Below are 27,904 nucleotides of genomic sequence, written 5' to 3' on the forward strand. Positions count from 1 at the left end.
CAATGAAGAAATCATCCCTGACTCGGGTGCGTAAGGCAGAGGACAAGGTCCTAAACTGACCGAACCCACCCACCAGGGCGGTCCCTGCATGTGCGGCGTCTCCTCGACTTTACTGATGAAGTGGGGTCCCGGGCCCTCACTGCCGGCAGTCTGTGCAGGGCCCTGGTTTCTAGCTGCACGCTAACTTCCAGCCTCCTCGCAGGTCCCGCCGGTCCAAGGTGCTCAGAGGTCTTGGCACGTCATCTTCCCGCCTCCGATTCCCGCCCCGCCCGCCCTCCCCTCCCTGCCCCGGGACTCGAGACTTGCTCAGCTGGTTGGCCGAGGACGGCGGGGGCGGGCCCGGGGCGCCCCGGGAGCCTAGGGGCAAAGGCGCCAGTAGGGCAGTCTGGGCGCACCGGGAGGGTTGGCTGCCCCAGGCGCCCGAGGACCAGGATGGACTACGTGGGCCGGCTCGGGACGAGGCCTCGATGGGCTGCCCCTCGCCGCGCGGCGGAGCTCCTGGTGCTGCTCCTGCCGTGCCTGGGATTGGCGGAGGCCTCGGGCCGCGCAGGTAACTGCGGGTGCGTCCACCCGCCGGCGGACTAAAGGCCTCGACGCTGCCAGGGTTGCCGACTTCCCTCGGTTCGGGTGAAGGCTGCGGTCCGGGCTCACGTCACCTCTGCTTTGCGCCGGGGTCTGAGGCCGGACTAGCGAGCCGGACGGGAGGTCTGGGGTGAAGGTGCTCCATCCCCCCGGTGGCCGGGAGAAAGGCTGGCTGAGGCGGGGCAGGGCGGGACCATCCTGGTGCTGAAGGGCAAGGAGGCTACGGCACCGGGCGCACCGAGTCTTTCCTGGGCGGATCCCGCCGTTCCTCATCCTCTCTCCTCTCACTTGCTTCCCTGGAGTATAGGGCTCCTCAACAGTCCCTACGCCCCATCCCGTCCGTCTCGCTTCTCCTGCGCCCCGGGTCACTTTGGACACTCATTGTCCAGAGGAGTTTTCCACCCTCAGCGCCAAGGATGAGTAATGATTCTCCATCTTCACTGTGCCCACGGATGCACGAGAAAAAGGAAGTCAGGTTAAGCCATGTGTCCTAAAGTGACCATGAGCCTGACTCAGTTATGATGCCCTCCCCTCAAGCCTCGCGCGGCAAACCTTTCTTCTAATTGGCTTATCAGCGCCAAGCGATCCCCGGGAGACCGACGGTCCCACGAAGCATGGCAGATAGTTTGCCGGGACATTTCCTGCCTCTTACTGCGGAAGCAGGGCAGGAGCCGACGCTTTTAGTTGATGCTCTGGGTAGTGCCGACCCCACCATCCCCCTTGGCACCGACCGGAGTTCACCGACAGGATTCGCTTTTACTTTCTCTTTTTGCCTTGGCAAAATGTGTGCTGAGGACTTTGTTTCTTAGTCGTGCCGCATAACGGACAATGTGTAATCCGTGGGCCGTCCCCACCCACCACTTGTTACCTTTTCTGGTTGAGGAAGTAAAAGATGTTCAAGGGAGTTTTTGAAAAACTTCACATTGCTTGCCGCTCTTATTTTCTTTGCTGCTAAACTAAGAAACTGATTTAGACATGTTTTCAGAGAGGGATGGAAGAGGTTTCTGAGTGTCGGTGGCGTCACCCTATCTCCATCCACTAAGGACCTTTTAGTGGACCCTGCTCTGATTCACACTTCATTCTTTTTTGACCTTCTGTGCTGGAAACTACCAGAAAATCCTTTATTGCTGTGAGAATTCCATTCAGCCTTCCCCCCAGTCCAGGCAGAAAATTTTCACTACAGCAACTCAGTACAATCAAAATACACTAACCCTTCAATCACGAAACTCTTGGTTTCCATCTACATCTATTTTAAGCTTATCTATTTTGTCTGCCCCACAGAATTCAAGATTTTCTTCACGTTTGCAGTCTCCGCAACCCTTGGCCTTTGTCATTAACTCAAAACAAGGGGCACAGGCTTAACTCCATTCTCCCTGCACTCGGTGATCACAGGTGGTTTTTTTTTTTTTTTTTCTTTGTCCTGCATCCTTTCTCACCCTTAGCTGCTGCTCTGGTTGGCGTTCTCACACTCTCAGACCAGACTTGTGGCCCTATTCTGGAAAGCACTGGAATTTGGAAACCCCAGCCATTTAGGCAGTTTGCTTGGCAGTGTGTCAGCTTCATGTTGCTGCTAATGGCATGCAGCTCATCATATGTGCGCAGCTAGGTTTGCACAGGTGGGCTCGGCTGCTCAGAAGCTAGAGGAGTACTTCTGTGTCCTTGGGGAAATGCCAGTTGCTTAGTTTACCTTTTTGCCTCCTTGGAGAGCTAACAGCTTACAGTAAACGAATCCTTCCGGGATTTCTGAGTCTCTCACCAGCCCACACCACCCAATCTGAACTCCTTGACTTTCTGACTCGAGGTAGACTGCCATGGACCCAGCTGTCACTTCAGAACCTGTTTTTGAGCTGGCAAACGCAGAATTCTGGTTCTCTCCTATTGCACCTGTATGCTGCACACAATGTAGTGATGTCGCAAAATGCTTAACCGTGTGGGCTGTCAAAGTTCCCCTGAAATTAAAAATGCTGCTGTCTTCATCCTCTTGCCTTCGAATCATCTCCCTCTCCATGTGTCTGTGGTTATGAAATGCTGATGTTCAGCTTCTCTTTGGAATGCGCAAAGCTCTTTGGTTTAGGGCTTGTAAAACAGGAATTACTGAACGATCAGACACTAAGAGATAGTTTTTCTTTGATGGATGTGGAAATGTTGAAAATTCATTTTCAATTTATGATAATGCTGCTTAGCCATTTCCTCTCAAATACCACTAGAATGTATACATAAAATGAAGCATATAAAAAGTGCGCCCGGTACTTGGGGTGATGAGGCTTCTTTTCATAAACTTCTGCCTTTTAGACTTGTCCCAATATTGTATTTGGAGTTAAAAAATTAAAATTCCATTCAGAATCAGTATAGTTGTAAAGTGACCAAGATGTCCTATTATATAAGGCTATCAATGAAGAATCTGTTTTATAAATTGCTCTGTAATTACCTTTCAAAGTGTAATGGATTTCTGAAGTATTTTATATACCTTTATTTAACAAATTTTTCTAAATAAGGAATTATTTTCACACTTTCTTAGTCCTTCTTCCCACTCTTCAACCTACCATCTCAATAGGGTCACAAGACTGAGGCAGACTGAACAGCTCCTGTTAAGGGTAAGGAAAGCTTTGGGGAAACATCATGAAAAGACAAGACTTTCCTTAGCTTATATGTTATGTATGAATGCTTATGTCTGTGGTTATATACACATTATGTATGAAGGCTAATAAGAAGTTTCCTTAAGTCATATCAATAATTAATGTCTAAATGACCACTATAGGTGTCAAACATTGATATTACATATTAGGGTAAAAGACAGATTTAGAATGAGGCAAATAGCTATAATCATAGATGTTGCAATTAGGTAAGAAGCTTGGCAACCCCTCTTCCACATAACTACTTCATGCTACACACCTCTCCTGTAGTCTTTCAGAGTTCCTACAAGCTTGTCAAGTCCACGGGTGTCCCAGAAGTAACGTGTATAATAAATGGAAAAAGGTACATAATTTTTCTCTTCCAAAGGGTATTTATGAAGTGGCACTGTCACTTAAGTGCACATGCTCAATAGATTAGAATGACCTAAAATACTGCTAGCATTAGCATGATAAAATAAAGTTGTGGGCATCTGTTCAAGGACAGTATGCAGTGAACTCAGCAAAGACCAATAAAACCTGCAAAACTAGGGACACTGCTATCTTGTGGACATAGAAGATGCTAGTTTTGAAAGTATGTTGGATAGCTTATGCTGCACTACTTTCATCTTACATTTGGAGAGACCATGTTTCCCCGAAAATAAGACCTAGCCGGACCATCAGCTCTAATGCGTCTTTTGGAGCAATGATTAATATAAGACCGTATGAAGACCCTGGGGAGATTAAGTGACTTCCCTGAGGTCTCCCAGCTACTGGTAGCAGCAGGAGGTCTTTAATCTAGGACCTCTGACTCCTTATTTCACTGCTCTTTTCACTGGACTAAGAGCCATAGCTAATCCATTGGATTCTGCAAATTGCAACTTGAAAAATCTAGAACTCCACACTGCAAAGGTAGGCAAAGCTGCTGTTTGCCCAGTTCACCTGTTTGAGGTCAAGGGGCGCAGAGCTGCATGCCCAGGAAAGAGAGCAGTGAGACTGCAAAAGGGGGAAGTTTCCAGCGAGAGCGGCAGCTGCCCATTCTTCTGCAGGAGCAGGAATTTCCTGCAGTAATTCCTGATACTTTGGAACACAACATTTATTTTGGAGAGGTGAGAGAAAATAGATTTGGAAAGAGGCACATCGCAGGTCTGAGAGGCTATTAGGTAGATATGTGAGAAAAGGACATTAGAAAAGTGTGAGTGATACTACTCTTCTAAGATAGCACATTTTCCTCTTTTGCTGATTATCTTCCCAAAGTGTCCATAAGGTAGAGAATGGCAGAGTGATATCAAAGAAGAAAGGGGGATGGAACTACACGGCAAACCTACTTAGATGCAACCCTGTGCAATATTGTTAAATACAGACTTGAAAGCAGAAATAACAATGTTTTAAAGGATTTTGTTGTTCCTATTGTATCTCTTGTTGCAGCTGCTGCTATTTAAAACAAAAAGTTCTGTCCAAAGTACAAACTGAAATCAGACTTAATTTTATAGTTATTATTTACATAGGGAAATTTCCCCTCAAGTCCTTGGTATGAAAATTTTTAATTCTGAAAGCCTGTGAATTATTAGAAGTGGTGTTTAAAGTTCATAAAACTAGTGATTGCGAAACTGGTATCAAAATGAAAGTGCGTTTTGGGAAGTAAAATTTTACAGGTCCTTCTGCTGAATCCTTTGGTTCATTGATAATGATTATTAAAGTTTGTCTAAAAAATTTCAGCTTCACTCTCATCAACATGAAATTCTGTGCTACAACTTCAAAAAAATTTTTCATTGTAAGAACACTGACCAAATTGTTCAGTTGTAATTTGTTGTCACAGATGTGAATCTTGCTCCACAAACTCAGGTGTGCAAGAAACAATGTATTATTTTCAGAAAATCCAATGAAATTTTATTCTGAGGTCCTGTTTCACCAGGTTAACAGAACTTCAGTTTCTGTCATTACTGAGGTCTTCTCCAGCTCAGGCAAAACTGCCAAGGGAACCTTCAGAGCGGTTCCTCCTTTTAGCCTTCACTTATACTAGGTTACTTCTGAGTTTCCCATCGTCCAAGCCTTCTGGGTCTTGAATCCTGTGGTTCAGCTGGAGCTCAGGTTTGGCCTCCCTAGGTGATGCACAAAGTCAGCCCTCATCCTTTCCCTAGGGGTTTCCCATCACCTTCCTGCAGGAGCTGCGATGAAGCTGGCCACAGGTCCTCCCCGCCAGCCTCAGAACCCAGACCTCCATTTCCTCTCATCCCTTTATCTAATTATTCTACTTCTGCCCCTCAGAAGTTTCCCCATCTCCTCTGAGACACATTAATGTCATGTAATAATTTACCTTGCCATTGTAAAGTTTAAGCAAGACAGAATTGTGGTCCTGAATAGGCTCGGAATAGTTATTGTTGAATGTAGAGCACCTGTCTAAAGAAGATGAAACCTAAGGAGCTTCTTCATCTCATTAAATGGTGGGGGAGGGGCGAGGGTTTCAGGGGCTAACAATAAGAAATATACTATTCTAAGTGTTTTACGTGTATGAGCTCATTTTATCCTCCCATCTGCTGTATGAAGTACTATTTTACAAAGGAGGGAACTGAGGCATAGCGGTTAAATAACTTGCCCTGATCACATGGTAACAAGTGGCAGAGGCAGACTATGAAGAGGCAGGTGGACTCCAAAGCCCAGGCTCTAATCCCACGCTGTCCTGCCCTCCTGGCCACCACTGTCCGCTGACCTTGTGTAGTACATTACAGTTTGCACAGCTTGAAGAGTGGGACCAGTCCAGTGGTGCTCAGACTCTCCTCTGCAAGCAGGGGCCAAGGCACATTAGCCACATTCAGAATCCTGAAATGTCTTTGTCTGTCTTGACTCAGGTGATGACTCATTCACCATCTTCCATGAAAATACGGGCAAGTGCATCAAGCCGCTGAATGACTGGATAGTAGCAAAGGACTGTGACAAAACCGAGGACATGTTATGGAAGTGGGTTTCCCAGCATCGGCTCTTTCATTTGCAATCCCAGAAGTGTCTTGGCCTGGATATTACCAAACCCACAGATTCCTTGAGAATGTTCAGCTGTGACTCCAGGGCCATGCTGTGGTGGAAATGTGAGCAGTACTTCCTGTACGGAGCCGCCCAGTTCAGGTTGGCTCTGAAGGAGGGACATGCCATAGCAAGTACAAATTCATCTGATGTCTGGAAGAAGGGAGGCTCGGAGGAAAACCTCTGTGCCCAGCCTTACCGTGGTGAGTACTGGAGAGGGACTTGGACTCATTTGCTCTTATGGTTGGTAAATGTGGCATTGAACATGCACAACTGACCACAAATAAAGCCATACACTGTTAAGGGCAGTGAGCTTGCATTCAGTTCCAGACACTGGCTTATAACTCTGAGCTACCCCTATGATGTCAGTGCTATTTGCCCTGTTAAAGGTAAAGTCAGGAAAGGTTAGGTGCCTTGTCAGCGGTCACACAGCCATTCTGTGGCACACAGGGATTAGAAATCTCTCTGACACCTGAGCACATGTACTTCCTATGATTGCATCCTGAACTCCAGAGCAAAGGAAAAGTTAGAATAACAGAAAAACCTTTGTATAGGATAAAAGTCGAATCATCTAATAAAGTCAGATCTAGTTTAAGTTAAAAAAGAAGAAGAAAGAAAAAGGTAAAAAAGGAAATGTATTCTTCCTTGTCTGCAGATTTTGATATAAGGGAAAAGTTTTAAGACCTTCGGGTGGATTTACTTCCTTATTTTTGGCATGGCCATCACACTTTAATGTTTGTATTTGTGAGTCAGCATTTTAAGAGTGGATTTTTTTCTCAGTTGCTTCCAAAAATGAGTAGACGAATATTGCCTTTGGGGGAGCTGATTGGGAACTTTGTTTTTGAGTCCAGAGACTGGATTATAAGAAATTTCCAAGTTTAAAAAGAATGCATAGATTTATTTTTTAAAACCTCTAAATGTAGTAATTAGTTATCACCCAAGAAAATCTTTTTTCATTATGTTGCTCTAAATTACATCAAATGTTGGTATATAGATATAGATATAGATATTTAACTATCCAAGTCTTAACTGTTATTTCACCTTGGCTCTTCTTTGTAAGTTTACACAGCTTTACAGAGTTTTCCTTCTTCTCGTAAAGCTCATCTAAGCTAAATTTGACCTCCCAGCCTTTCCCTTGTCTGCACAAGATTTGTCCTCCGGGAAACCTCTCTGTGTTTCTTAATAAAGGTGCAGCTTCCTCTGAGATGTCATGTTCTACTGCTATGGGGAAATATTAGAGAATTAAGGATGGGTTTTCCTGTTCGTCAGTCCTCCACCCTTGAGTAGTTGATCAAGTCTGTTTCTGCTGGCCAGCTTCCTCCTAACCATAAAAAGCAATTGCTTTCTGGGATACCACTTAATGGCAAGTTTAAATTTTGTACTATAAAACCCTTTCTCCAACTTGGCAACTAAGAGAAAACATGGAACCAAACAAAATGCCTTTTGAACTGGATTTGACTTGTTTTATTGTATTTGTTCAAGAATCAGAAAGGATCATTTTCTTTGTCTCCTGTCCTTAATTCTTTTGAGGGACATAGTTGTAACTGTAAATTCCTTCAGTCCCCAAAATACTTTATTTCAATTTAACTGGTTTTCTTTGTAATCCTATGTGTTTTATGCATTTATAATATTCTTCTGAGGAGGGGGCCCGTGTACTTCACATAGCTGCCAAAGTGATCAGTAGCCCAAAAAGGTTAAGAATCTATGTAGGGCACCACCCCAGAGAGAGCTAAACAGGCATAAAGTGTTTCTTGACCTTACCAAATACAATATTTGTAACACTAAATTTCCTGCTAAGAAATTTATAAGAAAAGGCACACGTAGTTTTGACTTGTCAACAGATACATCAGGTTTTAATTTGCACAGAAGCCAGGACCAAACCTACCTTCTCTTTTTCATTCCTTTCTGGGTAACTGGTACCTTCCAAGTCGTATATGTCAGAAATCTACAGGTCACCCTAGAGTTGTCCTGCTTTCCTCTCCCACCATTCAAATTTAATCAAATATTAAGTCCTGAAAGTTTTTCTCTTCTAAGTTTATGTAGTTCCTTCTTGTTCTTAGGTTAGAAACTGCTGTCTCAAGTTAGGGACTTCCTCTAGGACTGCTCTCTCAGACTCCCCATATTGGTTCCCTCCCCACCCCCAACTTATCTAGTTATACAGAGATAAGAAAGATACGATGACTGAATCCCAACAAGGTGAAGTCCAAGGTTACCAAGCTTGTTACAGCAAAGCAACCACTCAAGACCAGGATTGGGTTCCCCACATATAGCTACTTTATTTCTCCCTTGGCTTTTGCTGTATAATTGTTTTGTTTTCTTTTCTTCTGTGTAAGAACATTTGTTTGCCATTGTGTTCTGGGTTGCCTCTCTCCCCAATTCCCGTCCTGTGTGAGTCATAGTCATCAGAGAAAATTTTAGTTGTATACATTTTATGAATAACTGCTCTGACTAGCATCCAGATGTACAGTTATATCATTAAGATATCTTGGCCTCACTAGCATGCTTCAAATTTTGAACATTTGTTGAATCATGCAGAGGAAATGGACTTATACTAGAGGGGTGGCTGTAGAACTCCTGAATTTTGAGCAATTCTTAGAAGCCTGGCAATGTCTTTAACCATTGAAGCTATTTTGTCTCATATTACTGAAGAAATTTGTTTTAGTTTCCCATGTAAGCACCTCATCTTTTGAAAGGCTGCTATCCCCAAAAATTCATCAGAGAAGATTCTTCTCAGGAAAGCCTGTCTCTCTAGGGAAACCCATGGGATTTAAGAGGTCGAGCAGCAGTGAATAAATATGTGAGAAGAAAACTCTTAGAGAACAATTTGCGTAATTTAGCTGCTGCTGTTGTGTTGGTGGTTATATGCATATCATTCTGCAGAGCACATTGTGAGAACAGCACAGCTTCTTAACTGAAGCCCAGCTTTGAGCTATGACACCTGAGAAGGCAGCCACTGATGTCACAAGTTGTCCTTATATGTCAAGGCCTCTAATCAGAGAGCCAGTTCCCATCCCTGTCAATTACAGCTGAGTGACTGAATGTTTCACTTACCTACTCTGCAAAAATGGGGATTTGACAAACAAGTGTAATACTTGCCCTGCTGGTCTCATGGGCTTATGGGAAAAAGCAAGTGAAAGAAATGTATGTGAAAGCACTTTGTATTAGAAACACAAGCATTTGGGGGGAAAAAAACCCTGATAGATCTACAAGTAATAGTCATCACGCTCAGGGACTCTCCTTTTAAGTGTTGTAATATGGGAAGAGAAGTTGGTCATGAGCTATTGGGAGTTTGAGTGTGGTTAAAAACAAAACATAGTAATAAGCAGCATCCTTATAAAATATAAGGACAAATTACTCTTTAACAGAAGTACCCTGTTCAGACCATTTGTAAGTCCGAGGGAAACAAAACCAATGTTCCTTGAAAGGTTGTTTGCAAATGAAAACATCTAAATTATTCTTACCTTTTGCTGTATTACTTCTTAATACATTCTAAACTATCAAATTAAGTCTCCTAGTTCAGTTAAATGAACACTTGAGAATAATAAAGGATGTGGAATAAAATACTATCTTAAATACACATTTATGCGAATCTATGAGCCATTCTGAGGGACCCTAATTGACTGGCAATGGGTGATAAGATCTGACTTTATGCTTTAACCTCATAGCCATTATTTAATCTGTTAATGACCACAGTTTGGTTTTTTTTAGTTTCAGGTGCACAAAACAATGTAATAGTTAGACATTCATCATTTATTTATTTATTTTTCTTTTTTTTTTCTTTTTTTTTTTCTTCCTTCCTGGCATCAGCTAAGCCATTGGCATTATCGGCACTGCCCACAGTGGCATCCGCAGAGACATTCATCATTTATACCCCTCACACAGTGATAACCGCTCTCCCCATCCACTACCCCTCTGACATCACGCACAGCCATTACATTTCCACTGTCTCTATTCCTAATGCTGTTCTCCACTTCTTGTAATATACATATATATATATATATATATTTGTTCAACTGAATCATTATTGTTCAACTTCAGCTTCAGGTGTACAGTGCAGTGATCAGGCATCTACATCATCTCATCCCTAATGAGACAAGTGTCCATCCAATACCCTACAGAATCTTTACAACATTATTGATCACATTCCCCAAATTGACTTTCGTATCCCCATGGCAATCTTGTGGTTACCGGTTGTGCTTTCTAATCCCCTCACTTTCCCCCTTATTCCCACTCCCTTCCCCCCCCCATCTAGCAACCCTCAGTTTTTCCTCTATGAATGACCACAGTTTTAAATAAATTAAAGAGGTGGAAAAAAGTTACTGGGTTAGCTGTTCTATAAAAGCACCTTGCCAAGAGACTGTTATTAACGTAAGTATGGAGCATTTCCTCTAGTATTTCCAGACATACTTGAGGTTAGAATAATTTTTCAGTTCTTCTCCGTGTATCAGAAAAAATGAAAATGAAAAGGCTAGTTCTGCTGCCTCGCTGGCCACCAGCTGGTCCTATGACTGCCCATTAGAAGCTGGTTCTTCTTTCATAACCTGAAGGACCATATCCTGCCCCTCTCCAAAGATGCACTGAGATCCAGCAGCTGGCTCTTCCTTCCACTTCCTTAAACCCACAGCCTCAATTCTACCACCAGTCTGTGAAGAATGGGGCTATTGGTCCATCTCTCTAACTCCACGGTCAGTTCCAAAGTCCACACTCACCCTCAGTGATTCCAACGGGTTTTTCTGGCCCCACTCTTCCTCAAGAAAAGACAAGAGATTGTAGGTTTAATCTCAGGCAGGGCACCCCTTCTGGTGAAGTACTCTGCCAACCACAGTAAGCAGTTGATCCTTATTGGATCAAGCTGTGGTCTTTTAGCTCTTCATCACACCACAATAAACCAAGATTTACATGGATCATCTCATTGAATCCTCATGAAAAACACCTATGAGCTAAGAACTATAATTCCTAATCTGCAGATGCAGAAACTGAGGCTAATAGAGGTTGGAGAGTTTGCCCACAGCCATGCAGTTGGTCAGTGGGGCAGCCAGCTTTCAATTCCAGACCTGAGCTGTCAGCATCCAAGCTCTGAGTTCTCACACTATGCAGCCTGGCCAGATGTTGTGTTCTCATAAGTGAAAACAACAATTTTTCTTTCAAAGCAGTTTTAGAAAATTAGTTAGCTCGAACTGATTATCCAGTTTTTAATTTTTCTCTTTCCCTTCCAACCCACAGAGGTATATACCAGAGATGGGAACTCCTATGGGAGACCTTGTGAATTTCCATTCTTGGTTAATGGGACCTGGCATCATGAGTGCATCCTTGATGAAAGTCACAGTGGGCCATGGTGTGCAACGACCTTAAATTTTAAATATGATCAAAAGTGGGGTATCTGCTTAAAACCAGGTAGGTATGGGCTAGTAAACTTTATTTATGGAAAGCAAAGGATACCCTTTCTATGAGGCAAAGGGAGAAGAGTCCAAGATGATTCAAAAATGACGACAACAAATATTATCCTAGATAAGGAGTATATATTTGAGGAAAGAGGGAGAAGTAATGTGTAGCTATGAAATTGCTTTCAGAAGTAGGCCAGGAAGAGAACAAAGGTAGGATGGTGTCATGGAAGACAAATGATGAGAGGGAGTGTTCTGTAACACAGATATCCTAGGGAGAGGAAGTGAAAAAGGCCTGGGCAGTTAGGAAATTGCTGCTGACTTTTAATGGAGAAGTTTCAAAGACTAGTGGCTGCAGAAGCTGGGTTATAGTGGGCTGAAGCGTGACCAGAAGGCGGGTAAGCCTCTTAAGTTTTATGGGAAAGAAAAGGAGAGAGGGAAGGGGGCAAATCTGAGAGTGAGAGAGGTTGAAGACAAACTTTTAGGATGGTGGACACTTAAATATGTTTATGGCCTGCAACAAAGAGTGGGGAGGGGGGCAAAAGAGACAGATATCCCTGGCCCTCTCAAAATTGGTGACATTGTTCTCTCTGCCATTCCTATATATTGGTCAGAGTATTTTTTAAAATTGCTTCTTACTTGAAGCAAATGATTCAAGGTGTGCTAAAGAATTCACTGAAAGAGAGAGAGAGAGAGAGAGAGAGAGAGAGAGAGACAGAGAGAGAGAGACAGAGAGAGACAGAGAGAGAGACAGAGGCATAGCAGTTGCATCATTACCTGGTATATAACTCACCAATCAGGTGAGAGTTATAGGGGATCACAGTACCTGATGTGTGGTAGGTATTCAAGAAATATGCGTGGTAGGTATTCATGGGCAACAGTTTGGGAGAATCTGTAATCTGTAGTAAAGAAAAAGGGAACAGCTCCAGACCTAAATAATAATACTTACAGGGTCCTGCCAAGTGTCAGGTACTATTTCAAGCACTCAACCTATATTAACTCATTTAATCCTTATACCACTCTATATAGTAGGAAATATTATTTATCCCCATTTTACAGATGAGCAAAGTGAGGTACAGGGGAGTTAAATCACTAGCCTAAGGTCACACAGCTAATTAATTTCAGAGCTAGGATTTAAAGCCAGGAAATCCAGCCCCGAAGTCTTTGACCCAAACAACTATACTATCCTGCTTCATTCAGCAGCCAAGCTGATGACCTAGTAATGCTGATCCCTCCTTGAGAGAAGCTGTGCTTCAAAATGCAGCGTTCTAAACGACTTGAAGAGGTTATACTGAGCCAATGATTCTCAAAGTTTAGGATGCAACAGAGTCACTTGGAGAGTTTGTTAAAACACAGATTTCTGGGGCCCACGTCCAGAAATTGTAATTCAGTAGGTTTAGAGTGTGGCCCAAGAATTTGCCTTTTAATGAGTCCCCAGACACTGCTGCTGCTGCTGTGTGGGGAACGCACTTTAATAATTACCTTTTTAGGTAGAGGCATGGGCTTTTCAACACCTAGAACCTATTGAAAGATTAAAAAGCCAACATTTGCTTCAGCTGTAATAACAAGCAGAGTTTGGTCAACCAGGCACCAGTTTCTTTTAAATCTCACTATAATCTGGATCAGAAATTTTAGATGTACAAGGGAGCTTAGCGGTTATCCAGTGCCAACGCCCACTTCTTAGGTGAGGGACAGCAGACCCAGACTGGTGAAATGACCTGTCAGGGTCAGACCCCACTCGTGTGGATCCTGATGGAGATCTCAGGATTCCTGAATCTCATTTCCCAATGTGTTTATCTCACTGTGCCTTGACTGGCAGGTGTCTCAATGCCTTTAGCTTCTTTTGAGCGGTAGCGGGAGGATTGTTAGTGCATTCAGATGCCTCCCAGAATTAGTTTTATGGAAGAAGCAAGACTGTGAGTTTTTCAAAGTCAAGAACTGCTAAACCATGGAGATTTTATTTTATAGCAAACACTGCCGTTCCAGTGGAAGCTTCTGGATTTACAAGCATAGGGCCTCAGTGGTAATAAGGAATCTTTAAGCAGTATACTTATAAATCCACCTATTTTGTTTTCACCAAATGTCACAGCAACCTCTGTTGCTATGTAGGACATTCAAAAGTGACCGAAGGAGCAGTGTTAGCCATTCAGAAAATCAATAAGACCGGACTTAGAGACCAGGGCTCTGATTCTAGCTCAGTCACAGCATCTCTAGATCTTTGTTGCTATCTGTGAAATGAGTACGTTAGCCTAGATAACATCTAAGGGCCCTTCCAGTTTGAAAGGCCATGTCACGTGTGACTGGTTATGGGAGGCCATTTGGAAACCCCCAGAGGGAAGCCTAGGACACATTGGATGTCGCCCATACTGGGTTTTCCCATCGTAGAGAGCACATGGGAATCTCTGAGTATATTTCTGGGAACCTGTTGCATCAAAACCTATTTGTCTTATCCAGGAAGCAGCTTGAAGGTCTTTTGCCTAAAACAATACATGCTTTTTAAATATTTGTTAAAGAAAATAATATGTACGTTATACAATGAATGTATATGTTTGTATGCATATGCACACATGTACGTATACATATATAATGGTAATCATACAATATTAATTATATATCGTATATTATATCATCTATTAAAATATTAAGGAGAAACTTGCACTGAGATCCCCAAGGAACGTAGCCACTTGGGCTCTAAATCTTGGGCATTTAAGCAGCTTATCTGAAGGCTGTGGGCAAACGCCTCTGCAGTCTGACACCGTCTTCACATGAGCTTATTTTCTGTTATCTCAGGGGTTTAACAGTGTGAGCGCAGTTGAAGACCTCCTACCTTTAGGCAGAGGGCAGGCATGGGCTAAAATATGGCATTGTAAGTGATAGGGGATAAAGGAAGAGGGGAAGATAGGAGAGTGGAAGCTTTAACCAGCCTGAGTCATTTGGGGTCCTGTGACTTCAAATTCTTTGTGGGACCAAAGAATCGAAATGTGGTCTAGTCCAGCAATAAGCTTAGCATATCCTAAGAGTACGCAAATTGCATTGCAGTATTTATAAGCATTCTAAGTAACAGAAAACATTATGCCCTTACTTTATGATCACTACATATCTTTTTATCAACAGAAAATGGCTGTGAAGATAATTGGGAAAAGAATGAGCAGACTGGAAGTTGCTACCAATTTAATACTCAGGCAACTCTTTCCTGGAAAGAAGCTTATGTTTCATGTCAGAATCAAGGAGCTGACTTATTGAGCATCAACAATGCTGCTGAATTAACTTATCTTAAAGGTAAGTTGGACTTGCATATGGTAGAGCAAATTATTAACATTATAAAGATGCTGTCTGTCTTCCTCTATTTTCATATCCAGGTATGTTGTTTTGTGTGTATATATTTTCTGTCTTCTCTTGATATTTAAACTTTAACACTGAAACCCACAAGCAAAAACTTATCCAATATAATCCTGTTCCATCCATTCAAAATACATCTCGTGATGGAGACTAAAGAGAGGTTAATGTTCAGAAAATGGGGTGAGGTAGCAAGATTGAACTGCAACTCAAACCCTAAGTGAAAAGATTTGGATATGTAGGGTGCCACATGGGTGCTGGACTTATTGGGGGATCTACATAGACTGTGCATATGCCCGACCACTGCACTGTACACCTGAAGCTGATGTTGAATGATATTGAATGTCAACTATAATTAAATATATGTGTGTGTGTATATATATATGTATATGTATATATGTGTGTATATATCTATATATACACATGTATATATAGATTTATACACACGTATATATGTGTGTGTATATATATACACATATACACGTATATGTGTGTGTGTGTATATATATATATATGTATATGTATATATACCCACCAGGGGTGCCAAAAAAATGTACATATTTTAAGAGATGTTATCTATGTATTACTTTTCGAAGTTGAATTGAATTAGGGTAGCAATGTGTAGTATGACATTTGCTCAAAAGATGGCATTAATCAAATGAATGCTAGCGTCATTCATTGTATTACAATTTTAATACAGTTTTTTCCTTTCTTAAAATACATTTCTTTGGTTGCCTCTGTGTGTGTGTGTGTGTGTGTGTGTGTGTATGTGTATCCATACATTACTTTTTATTTAGATCTATGTGATTTGTACAGAGAAAACCATATCCACACTTTACCTTATATACATATCCATGTGATTTACATATATAAAACCATATCCATATTTTTAGGGCTTTTTGAGGATACTTTTGACTATGCATTGCTTTTTACCTTACTGCAGACTTTAGAACTCAATGTCTACACCAGGTGATTCAACTGGAACTTGTCACACACACACACACACACACACACACACACACACACACACCCTGTTTCCCCAAAAATCAGACCTAGCCAGACAGTCAGCTCTAATGCATCTTTTGGAGCAAAAATTAATATAAGACCTGGTATTATATTATATTGTATTGTATGGTATCGTATCATATCATATTATATTATATAGACCCAGTCTTATATTATAGTAAAATAAGACCAGGTCTTATATTAATTTTTGCTCCATACACATACACTATGTATTATATACGTATATGTATGTATTATATGTATACATATGCATTATATATGTATATATACATGTATATATGCATGCATAATGTAATATATGTATATGTATGTGTGTATATATGTATGTATACATGTATGTATATATGTATATGTATGCATATACATATATACACACACACATATACATACATATATTACATTATGTATATGTGTGTGTGTGTGTGTGTGTGTACACACACACACACACACACACACACACACACATTTCCTTGTTCCTGAAGCCCTGTCTCTTTCTTCCACAGTCAAGCTCTTGGAAAGTGCAATATATTTTTCTATTCACTCCTAACCACACATGTGCTCATTGGTGGAGCCATAATTGGGCCTCTATCCCCATTGCTCTCTTTCCAGACTCCTGCCCATCCCTTGAACGCTGGTGTCTGTGTTACTGCTCTTGGTTCCTTCTGTCTTTGCTGTTGCTATCTGTGCTCTGCCCAAGGGACCTCTTCTACTGCCTAGGTGTCAGTTCCAGTGGAGTCACCTGGTATAGACATTGAGGTCTAAACTCTGCAGTAAGGCAAAAATTGTGTATAGTCAAAAGTACCCTCAAAAAGCCCTAAAAATATGCATGGTTTTATACATGTAAATCACATGGATATGTATATAAGGTAAAGTGTGGATATGGTTTTCTCTGTACAAATCACATAGATATAGATCTAAATAAAAAGTAATGTGTGGATACACTTTTCTACATGCAAATCATGCAGCTATATCTGATATATATAATGGAACAAAATATACCAGGGGTGCCAAAAAAATGTATACATATGACTTGTATTCATCTTTTGTCATTGGTATATATTGAGCATTACAATTTTAATACAGTTTTTTTCTTAAAATGTGTATACATTTTTTTGGCACCCTCTGTACATCAGGTGTGTCTGTGTGGTTTGCATGTAGAAAACATATCCATGCTTTAAAAACTGTTTATAGGTATGTAATATAATGTACATATAAAATATAATTATTTCATATGTATATATACAGATATAGAGATTTTATATATATAATACAATAATATATCATACATAATTCCCTGGGAGGAATTAAGAAATTATTATCAAGTGTTTTACTGTTGAGACTATTTTAACAAATTTATAGAGACTCCAACCTGTGAGCTCTTCCTGTTTGTCACTATCATCCTTGTCTTGTCTTCTGTAGACCATTTTATCAGTTGCTCTATCTCTTCTACCTGGCCCTGAATATCTGCACATTCTTTCATCATGGTGTCAATGAAGTCTTACCAGATTCTTAAATAAGAACCTGTTGACTTCCTTGGCAGTGGTTTGAAAATCTTTACCATAATTCACACATTCCTTACACTCTTTGTCCAATACACATGGACCCATGCTAGCATGATTGCATCCATTGCTTCTCGGTATATGCACGTTGACACATCTGCAAGTGGCCTGCTATTTAAATTGTTTCTGCTTCTCTGTCTTTCTATTTTTTGCTGATGGCATCTTGTTGTCAACTGATAAGGTAGAATGATACATCTCGATTGTAGTGTGTGTGTTTGTGTGTGTGTGTGTGTGTGTGTGTGTGTGTCTCCAATTCTGTAACTCCAGTCTAAATGCCTCCTTTGGACTTTAGAGCTGTATACCAAACAGCTTCTGTACGTATTTCTGAAACAGTATTGGTAACACTTTACCATTTTGGAGATCCACAAAATCTGTCTACTACATTGAAATCCTCATAAGGGCAGGAACTCTTATTTTTGTATCCTTAGTACCTGGCAAATATTATGTGCTTAATAAATTTAAACTGCCAGTCTGGAATACAATCAGATCTTCAAAATCTAGACGTGCAATGGAAACTGCTTTTTCTAAATAACTGCTTTTTAAAACTTTATTTTTAAATTACAGATGACGTACAACATTATATTAGTTTCAGGTGTTCAACATTGTGATTAGACATTTATAAGCCTTACAAAGTGATCACCTTGACAAGTCTAAAACCCATGTGACACCATACATAGTTATTAGAAAATAATGACTATATTCCATATGCTGTACTTTACATCTCCCTGTTATATAACTGCTTTGTGACAAGAGGATTATAAGTAGTGAAACAGCTATTCTGAACAGCTATTTCAGCTATCATGAAAGATTCTGTTCTTACTTTAGAAGAAAGGGAATTGCACAAGCTAATGGGAAAGCAGAACTGAATTATCAGACTTGGCGTTTCTCAGTAGTCTAAGGTTTTGTTGTCTATCAGCATCACTTGCCTTGTTGGATAGACGCCTCCTACAGGGAGGGATTCCTGACTTACAATCACGGCCGTCAGATAATGCTGTTAGTAGAAACTTAAATCTCACTTAGGTAATAACTTAGGTAATTTTGTCGCTTGTTAAAATTGTATAATTCTTACAGAAAAAGAAGGCATTGCAAGAATTTTCTGGATTGGCTTAAATGAGTTGTATTCTTCTAGAGGCTGGGAATGGTCTGATCAGAAGCCATTAAACTTTCTCAACTGGGACCCAGGTAACTGCTCCCTCCTCCACATACACTGCACAGACAAAAAACTATAAATACATACATACACACACATGCACACACACACACACATGCACACACACAAGTAAGTAAGTACGAGCTGCCCACTCACTGAGAACTTAAAAAAATTTCAAATCTTGACAACTCTCAGAAGAATTCTTTTTCCTAAGCCCTCTTAGGCTTAGCCATTATAGCCATTATGCCATCATAGTCAAGTTGATGCCATGAGACCAAGTTGAACCACACCATGGACAACTGAGCACTTGTCTCTAACCTTATCTCAACCCTACATGGTTAAGTAAGAGCAGAATGGACCCCACCACGGGGCCCAGGAGCAATTCTGTGTCCCTTAGAGGACTTGACATATCTATGACTGACCCATGTTGTGTTTCATCTGGAATTTAACTCTAATATGGAAATATTCCCTCATTTTACAACTCTTGGGGTCTTCCGCTATAGCACCCAATTACTGGCAACATAATAGTTATATTCCACAAAGAAATACCTTAAAGAAACATCTGTAGTGAATAAAACAGTTGAAACCCTAGTTAGCCAAAAGATTTTTTTCCCCAAAAGGAAGGTTTAAATACCTTGTTTCCACATTACCTAATTTAATTTTATTTAATCCACACAACAATTCTCTGCTCATCCTCATTGTACAAATGAGAAGATTGGGGTGTAGATAAGTTGGGTTACACTTTCAGTTAATGATGAAGTCAGGCAGTTTATAATCACAATTTGTTATTTTTCTCTAATTGCGTTCTGGGGTTTAATGGGCTTGGCTGGCTGGTTGTCACTTGGGGTCCTTTATACAGTTGACTTCATACAGTCAGATAGTGGCTAAGACTGAGTGTACGTGTCTGGAGCCAGGGCTGGGACATCTAGAATAGCCAAGGGCAAAACGGTCATCTCTCTCCACGTGGCCTCTGTCCAAGTGGCTGGCTTAGCAGTCATAATGGTTGGATACGAGTATCTTGGATGGCAGTTGACCATGCAGAAACTGTAACATTTCTTAATGATCTTGCTTCTAAAAGAATACTGCATCATTTCCACTGTATTCTTCTAACCCTGTTAATGGTCCATTTTCCAGGTTCTAAGAACTTAACCCTGGGTAAAGAAGTCTGAAAGGTGTCTCGTGATTTATCGCAGAGATGTCCAATACCTAGATATAATAACTTTTCAAAAAATAAAACCTTAGGCTTCTGACAAATGTAGAACCTAAAAGTTAACATTAATTTCAATACAAAAGTATTCTGAACATATTTAAAAAAAAAAATGAGTTAAGTTCAATAAAATACCACTAGGTCATATTACTTTAATGAGATTTCATTATTAGTACATAAATTCTCTATTATCTCAGTAAGCAGAATCTTTGAATATAATTTAATCTTTAATTCAAGGTCTTAAAGGCATTACAGGATCATAAATTAGTATATTTTTTTGTATAGAGTAGCAGATTAAGAGCTACTGGCCACAGGATGTGACATCGATGTTGACTGGGGCAGAGGTTTGAATTTTGGTTTGAGGTTTGTTTTTTTTAAATTAACTACAGTATATCAGAATGTTTCCCCCTGGATTCTATATTTTAGAAGAAAGACATGTTTAAGCACATGATTGACCATTCAGACATTTCAATTTAGCAGAAGTTTTTAACTATTTTATGGGTTCCCATAAAAGCAGAATATTAGGAATACAAATTATCTTTTCTAACCATCACTCTGGCTCTAACCTTTTGCTTTTAACTGTGGAAAATTTTATTATTTAAGCTATGCCCAGTGCACCTACCATAGGTGGGTCAAGCTGTGCAAACATGGATGCCACGTCTGGTCTCTGGAAGAGTTTTGCCTGTGAAGCTCAGCTGCCCTACGTCTGCAAGAAACCATTAAATAATACAGAGGAATTAACAGGTACCTGTAGTTAACACTTCCTGTAGTTCTTAAAATCACAGTTTTGTGAAGTCAAATCAATCCATTTCTTCTACTTTTCTTTCACCTAATATGGCCAATGCTGAAAAGTACTGATTTTGACCCCTGTGGCTAGCCTAGCTATGATCAACTATATATGAGTAAAGCTTTGGTTTGGTCTATGCCCATAAGAAGGCAGAGATATTCTAGACAGGAAATATATTTCTATTCTCAGGTGGCTGGTTTTTTACTAGAGCAATGGTTCTCAAAGTGTAGTCCCAGACCAAAAACATCAGCATCACCGGTATTTGTTAGAAATGCAGATTCTCAGGACCTACCCCAGATTTACTGATCCAGGAGCTCTCAGGGTGGGCCCCACATATCTGTGTTGTAGGAAGCTTCCTGGGGATGCTGCTACACACTCAGGTCTCATGTATTATTATCTGCCTCTGTGAGACGTCAGAAAGGACGGACAGGCTGCCCCACCACGCCCAGCCCTCCTCGGTCCTTCTTTGCCAGGCTGGTTCTTTCAGTCTTCGTGCTGATTAATAAGGTAAAAAAGGAGATGTGCAGAAGGACAAAATGTGGATGAGGAGAGGTATTTTTCCAGTCTGGGTACGAGAGACACAGAGCAGCTGAACTTTTTGAAGAGCCTTTGGAAGAATGGAGAGGATTGTCCTTACTATCATGCACAGTGCCTGGTATTTGATTAAATCCTCACTGAATAATAAACACTAAGACTCCAAACTCAGAGGAAAACAGGATGTTCTAAAATGTCTTGCTTTAAGGGATGTTGGGGGAAGGGAATAAAACATAGATTTTCTTATCCACATACCGGTAGGAGCATAAAGCTATCTCTTTAAGGTGAAAAAATAAGTGTATAGAATAAGGAAGGTATGTTTTAAAATAAGAGGGGAAAATGAACACTTATCTTCCAAGTTGATTCAAACTAAATTTAGCTCATGTAACAAAAGGCATACTAGAAAAGACAGCACAAATGAAAATAAACCAGGGGGGCTAATGATAGGTCAAATAAATACCCTGTAGTAGCAATAATTAAGTAAATCATGATGTTTCCACATGATTGAATAATATGCATTTACTAAAATAACTGCACCAGCAGGAAAATACAAAGAGCAGAACAAAGTGATATGCCTACTTATCATTTTAATCTTATAAAAATATGAATTCATAGAGACAAAGACTAGAATAGGAAAATGATTGTTTTAAGTTCAATTATGTGTGATTTTTCCCCCTCCATTCCTTTATCATAATTGTAAAATATAATAAGTGCTGTTTCAGAACCTTAAAATTAATTGAGTTATCTTGCAAATGTGAAAAGCTAGCTGAACCCGGATTTTATCCTTTTATAAAAACCAAACTGTCCACATTTTTAAAATGCTGTGTTTTTTAACATCCCAAACAGTTCCAAATCCATGAAGTCTGAGTCACCAAACTACTTTCTAGTTCTGTTAAGAGGAGTGGAGTGAAGTATTTTGTATGGTTTTATACCTCATTCTTTTTTTCTAATCTTTCTTGACCATCATTTGGGTGAGTTTTGTCATGGTCAAAACAAAGAATCACTAATTTCATGATGGTTAGAGGTCTCGCAGGGGAGGAGAGAGGAGGTCCAGAGATGCCCTTTGTCCTTTCCCTCCACTGCTGCCCTTTCCTGATGTGGAGTGTATAAATTTCTTACTCTTTTCCTTAAGTCAGCCCGTCCTTTGTTCAACAGTGAGCATTAATGCCCATCCCTGCTGAGCTGACTATACATTAAAAGGAGACTCAACTCATAATCTCTCAGAGGCAGAAGCTGGAGGGGAACCTAATAAATCCCACACCAAGGAAGAGATTCGTCAGCAACTGGCTTACCCCACACCCTTCTTCTGTCTACTAGAACTAAGGGCAGCCCCTCCTTAAATCATCTGAGCCCAGCCATGTAGCACATTTGTATCACATTAAGGTCGTATCATCTGATCCTTGCAGTCACTCTTACGATGTTGTGTTGACATTAGGCATCCCAGAAACTCATGTCACTGTACCAGCTGACATTACATTCCCCAGTTTTTCCAGAAACCTTATGATTCAAGAAAGAAGAATTTGTAATGTTACTGATTCAAAGTAGACGTAACTGTACTAGAATATAAACAGCTGCTTTCCCCCCAGATGTTTGGACATATTCAGATACCCGCTGTGGTGCAGACTGGCTGCCAAATAATGGATTTTGCTATCTGCTGGTAAATGAAAGTGATTCGTGGGATAACGCACAGATGAAATGCAAGACGTTCAGCAGTGACCTCATCAGCATTCATTCTTTAGCAGATGTGGAAGTGGTTGTGACAAAACTCCATAATGGGGGTAAGTTTTTAAAATATCCTATTTGAGAGGTTTAAAACATTTAAAAATATCCCTATTTGCAGACTCTTTGCAGGAATGAAAAGCTTACAGTTTGATCCTTATAGATCAGCTCTGGCCAATAGAAACTTCTGCAGTGCTGTCCAATAGACCAGCCACTTGTAGCTTTGGAGCACTTGAAATGTAGCTAGGGGCAGTTAGTTTTATTTAATTTTAATTAATTTACAAATATAAATAACCACATTGGTACCTAGTGGCTACCAATTTGACAGTACAGACATTGATTGAATCATTTCCCTCTTCTCCTAAGTTAAATGCTGATTAAGTTCTCCAAACACTTAAGTGATGATTATTTCACTTTTGTAATTATTTGAAAGCTCAAGACTGAAGAACAAAAATACACTCCACTGGCAGTATTATAACCTCCTCCTAGGATTCACTAATAGTAGTAGCTAATAGTAGATACCTATTCTGTGTCGGCATGGTGCCAATTGTTTTACATGGGAAGACAGAATATTCCTTCCGGTTACTAAATAAGCAATCCACTTCCTGTCTGAGAGTCTCTGTTCTGTTCTGAAACAGATAAAGAGAATTGCGCCAGATTCTTGCGCCAAATTGGTTCTAATAAGCTGCTTTCTTTCGGGACCACCAGTGTGATATTTACATGTAGCCATCTGATGGACAATATTCTTACTCTAATTGGGATATTTATGATTGTATTTGTATAATTTTATTAATCCCCATTAAGCAAGATTTATCTAAATCAGATATCAGGAAACCCAGCCTATAGGTCATAGTACAGCTGTTCCATCTGTGTGCTCTACCCGCAGGAGTGGCCTGAAAAGCCCTCATCACTCAGCCTGACTAACTTATCCACATTTTAACAGGTCAGTTAAGGAACTATCTTCTGAATTAAAACTTTAAAAGAAAAAAGAGAATACCATCAAGGCTCTTAAAGCCCCATATCAGAACCTAAAGATCAGGAACAGTGTACATATTGAAGTATGTAATTGAGTAAAACCAAACAAGTAAAACATTTTTCTTTTAGATGCCAAAGAAGAAACATGGACAGGTCTGAGGAATATAAATACACCGGCTTTATTTCAGTGGTCAGATGGCACTGAAGTTACTCTAACGTATTGGGATGAGAATGAGCCAAATGTTCCTTACAATAAGACTCCCAACTGTGTTTCCTATTTAGGAACGGTAGGAAACCTCCAATGGTTTATTTATATTCTTATTGTTATACCTGATAATAATATTAAGAGTACTTTGGTTGGGATATTTGTGTTTAAGCTGGGAAAGAAAATTAAAAGTAAAAGCCCTGTAGATTGTCTTTCTGGTATCTACTGAGAAAAGGTAAATAAAACAATGACTAAATAAGCATTCTACTTCCTGTATGAGAGTATCAGTCTGAAACAGATCAAGAGAATTGCTTTAGGATTCAGATTCTTGTGCTAGATTGATTCTAATAAGCTGCTTTCTCTCAGGATCATCAGTATGATATTTAGACGTAGCCATCTGAAAAATCCCATCTTCTGAATTCATGTTCAGGTTAAGTTTTATATTAATCCTAGTTTGAGCAGTGAAAAAAATATCTTTATTAAAAAATTAGGTCTAACTTTGTTCAGAGAATATTCTACTCATGCAGAATGCTTAAACATTTGTTGAACATGCTTCAGTTAAGAGCCCAAAATAAGCTGTATCTTGAGCAGAAAGGACATATGTACCTCCATATTTTGTTTGTATCACTTTCCTATGGACTCCTAATTGTTTAGGAGGCTGGTTTTGTCACCCAAAATTCTAGAGAGACTTAAGTGGAAGCATTAAGGGGTATGTGTATTTAGAAGTGTTTGAAGGGCGAAGATGTATTTGGAAAGGTGTCAAAGATTAATTTGGAAGGTTGTCCCATTTGGTATTCTACTTAAAAGAATATCTAAGATGTCTTTAGAAGAGTATCGAAGGTAGAAAATGACTTCTCATACGAAAGAGGGAACTGATAGCATACTTAGACAGCATTCCAAATGTCCAACTAGAAAGCTCAGTTCTCGGAAACTTTATCACAACTGACTTATTGAAATTTAATTTGAAGAAAACAGGATGACTTAGTCAATTAAGCAAAATAAATGTTAAGTAGTATATTTGATAGAGAACTTTGAAGTCTAAGCTGAAATAGAGTTGGAAGATACTTTTGATTCAAGAATTCTTGAAGAGTGGCTATTCTAACCATCATTTCACATATGAGGAAACGGAGACAGGCAGGTTAGTTGACATGCCCAAAAGTTTTTAACCTGTGGATCATCTTTGGCCATGGCAATGGTTTGTGGGCTGAGTTCTTCTCTCTCTGACTTGCGTACTAAATATCCCTTGATGGTTTTATTGCTGCTCTTATAAGAAAATGAAATTCATCCCCATTGTGACCTTGACATGATTCTGAAATAACGCAAGCCTGTTGGGTAGCATTTTCCAGGAGTATGTTCTCATATTTCATTATTCATTTATATTCATTCTCTCCTTCTCCCTCTCTTTCTCTCCTCCTCCTTCCCCTCTCCCCGCTTCCTAGTTTTGTGAGCTGAAACTATCGTGACTAAAAATAACTTAGAGTTCAATTCTAAATATATGGCAAGTAATGTCTCTTGTGGGAAATTTTTTTTTTTTATTTTTTAAAAGCTAGGTCAGTGGAAAGTCCAATCATGTGAAGAGAAACTTAACTATGTATGTAAGAAAAAGGGAGAACAAATAAGTGATGCAAGATCTGATAAGATGTGTCCTCCAAATGAGGTATGTAAAACCTCTAAAACATTTTTCTAAGCAGTATTACTTCTTGGTTAGGGATGGTAGTTGAGACTTAAACAGTTCAGACTTGGCAAATAGAAGAATTACTAGCTTCGCTTCATCTACATTAGAGCAAGTCAGAGTGCAGTGAATCAGTATACTGGTGTTCTTACAGAACAAAAAAGAGTTTTGGGAAAAAGAGTTACCTATTCATGAATTTCTATAAAAATGTACGAGACTACTATCCTCAATGCTGGCATATTTACTTCCCTCACTTATGTTATTCCTGTTCAAAAATAATTCAACCAACAACATTATCATCTTATGATGAGCAAGGCACTGGGAGTCAAGGAAACTAAGCCACACCTGCTGTCTGACGCAGGTGCATAGGCTGGTGGAGATTATCTATGAAATTGTGCCCCATCCTCATCACATGTATGGATTCCCTGGCCATTGCCTTAATTTCCATAAGTTGTGAGGTGTTGGTAGTGTAGCAGAACCTTGCTTGTCAAAGGGGGTGTCATCAAGTTTGGAAGACAGTTTGATAATATTTCTCCTCTGATTTAGGGCTGGAAGAGACATGGAGAAATCTGTTACAAGATTTACAAGGATGAGGTCCCTTTTGGAACCAACTGCAATCTGACTATAACAAGCAGGTGTGCCTATCAGTAAATACATACTAGTGAATGTTTAACTCTGAGTTCCTTTGCTAAATAATCTTCCTAAGAAAAAAGTGCATCTTTAATTTATATAATAATTTAGCCATTGTAAAAACACCTACTAATTTGACTCTTGTTTTATAGATTTGAACAAGAATACCTGAATGATATGATTAAAAAGTATACTAAATCTCCAGGAAAATACTTCTGGACTGGCCTGAGAGATGTAGGTTCACGTGGAGAGTACAGTTGGGCAAGTGTTGGTGGAGTAAAGCGATCCGTAACCTTTTCCAACTGGAATATTCTTGAACCAGGTGTGTGTCTTAGCCTTTTAAGTAATAGAAATACAGGGACCTGTGACATAGAGCATATTCCCAAATATGTTCTTCACTTACCTTTGAAATGTGAGGGAAATTATGACCTTCAAGTCTAGAGTCTATCTGGCATCATAAGTGGAAGCAGTGATTATGTCTTCCCTATGAAATCCATGGGAATATCCCAGTAAAAGCTAGAAAACTCAGTTCTCACTAATGGAATAGAGCTAGAAACCTCAGTGTTTGTTTTTTAGCTTTTCCATATAAGTATCAAGCAGAATCTAGATTGTGAGGCATTGTGAGGCACTTTATATTTTCATCTCTCTGATTCTTAACTTCTTTCTCCCAAATTGAATGTGTTTATTTCTATTAGTCTCAGTGGATGAAAAGTAAAGAGACAATATACTCTTTACTTATTATTTATTTATTCTGAAAGTTAGTTCATCCTCCTTTAACCAGCCTAAAGCATTGATTGCAATTAGCCATAGAATCAGAACATTTGAGCTGGAAAGGACCTCAGAAGTCCGTTCTGTTTTTAGAGCTGAGAAAACAAGCTTAGACAGGTGATTCACTTGACAAAGGTTACCTGGTTATTGAATTACTAAAACCCAAATCTCCTGATTTCCAATCCAATGCTTTTAAGAGGATTTTGGCTTTGTATAAGACAGCAGTTATAAAGGATTCAACTTTTCTCCCTTTTATTTATACTTTTTTGTGTTTATACAATGTGATTATGAAGACTAATTTTCATAATATAGAAATTAAAACATGTGAGTGTATCATTAAATACAATATTTGAAATAGAGAATGCCCACAAAATTTGTAACACATGGGGTCATCATCATAAATGGGAGTGGTATTGATAACAAAAATCATATTTTTACTAGGAGAAAATGGAGATACAGATATTATTCCTGGTTCTTTAAATCTCATCTTAAACTAAAATATTCAATTATGTAAAATACATGTGATTTCTTTTATACACTCAAACATCTTAGAGTCCATGCTACATTCTTCATGTGGTTGGAGAGATGCTCAGGAAGTAGCTACAAGTTCTATTCTCTCAGTCCTATAGCCAGAAAGATGGACATTAAGCTCTTTTTACCATTATTACTCCCAGCTTCAACCAGCTTGATCTATAATAATAGACAAGCCGTGGGTAGAACAGAGGAAAAATAGGACACCCATCCAA

At 39.8% G+C, this 27,904-nt stretch overlaps 1 protein-coding gene and 1 non-coding gene across 3 annotated transcripts in view; one reads left to right on the top strand and one right to left on the bottom strand.

Annotated features, from left to right (window-relative positions):
- Positions 1–332: 332 nt before the first annotated feature.
- The window catches only part of LY75 (lymphocyte antigen 75), a 114,341-nt gene continuing 86,769 nt past the window's right edge, over positions 333–27,904 (top strand). Inside the window, exons 1-11 of one of the 2 annotated variants that reach the window (XM_033112786.1) lie at positions 333–550; positions 6,041–6,412; positions 11,433–11,603; positions 14,705–14,869; positions 18,583–18,693; positions 20,472–20,612; positions 22,776–22,967; positions 24,013–24,170; positions 25,635–25,745; positions 26,307–26,395; positions 26,543–26,712. In XM_033112786.1, coding sequence (XP_032968677.1) covers positions 433–550; positions 6,041–6,412; positions 11,433–11,603; positions 14,705–14,869; positions 18,583–18,693; positions 20,472–20,612; positions 22,776–22,967; positions 24,013–24,170; positions 25,635–25,745; positions 26,307–26,395; positions 26,543–26,712 — 1,798 coding nt within the window. In that variant the 5' untranslated portion in view covers positions 333–432. The remainder of the gene's footprint in view (positions 551–6,040; positions 6,413–11,432; positions 11,604–14,704; positions 14,870–18,582; positions 18,694–20,471; positions 20,613–22,775; positions 22,968–24,012; positions 24,171–25,634; positions 25,746–26,306; positions 26,396–26,542; positions 26,713–27,904) is intronic. The other variant, XM_033112789.1, reaches the window with a different exon arrangement.
- Positions 10,004–10,081, bottom strand: LOC117026411 (small nucleolar RNA SNORD35). The gene has a single exon (XR_004423762.1). It is a non-coding gene; the product is annotated as a small nucleolar RNA SNORD35 (small nucleolar RNA).

The sequence above is a fragment of the Rhinolophus ferrumequinum genome, chromosome 8, assembly GCF_004115265.2.
Source record: "Rhinolophus ferrumequinum isolate MPI-CBG mRhiFer1 chromosome 8, mRhiFer1_v1.p, whole genome shotgun sequence".
In the NCBI taxonomy this organism is placed as follows: Eukaryota; Metazoa; Chordata; class Mammalia; order Chiroptera; family Rhinolophidae; genus Rhinolophus; species Rhinolophus ferrumequinum.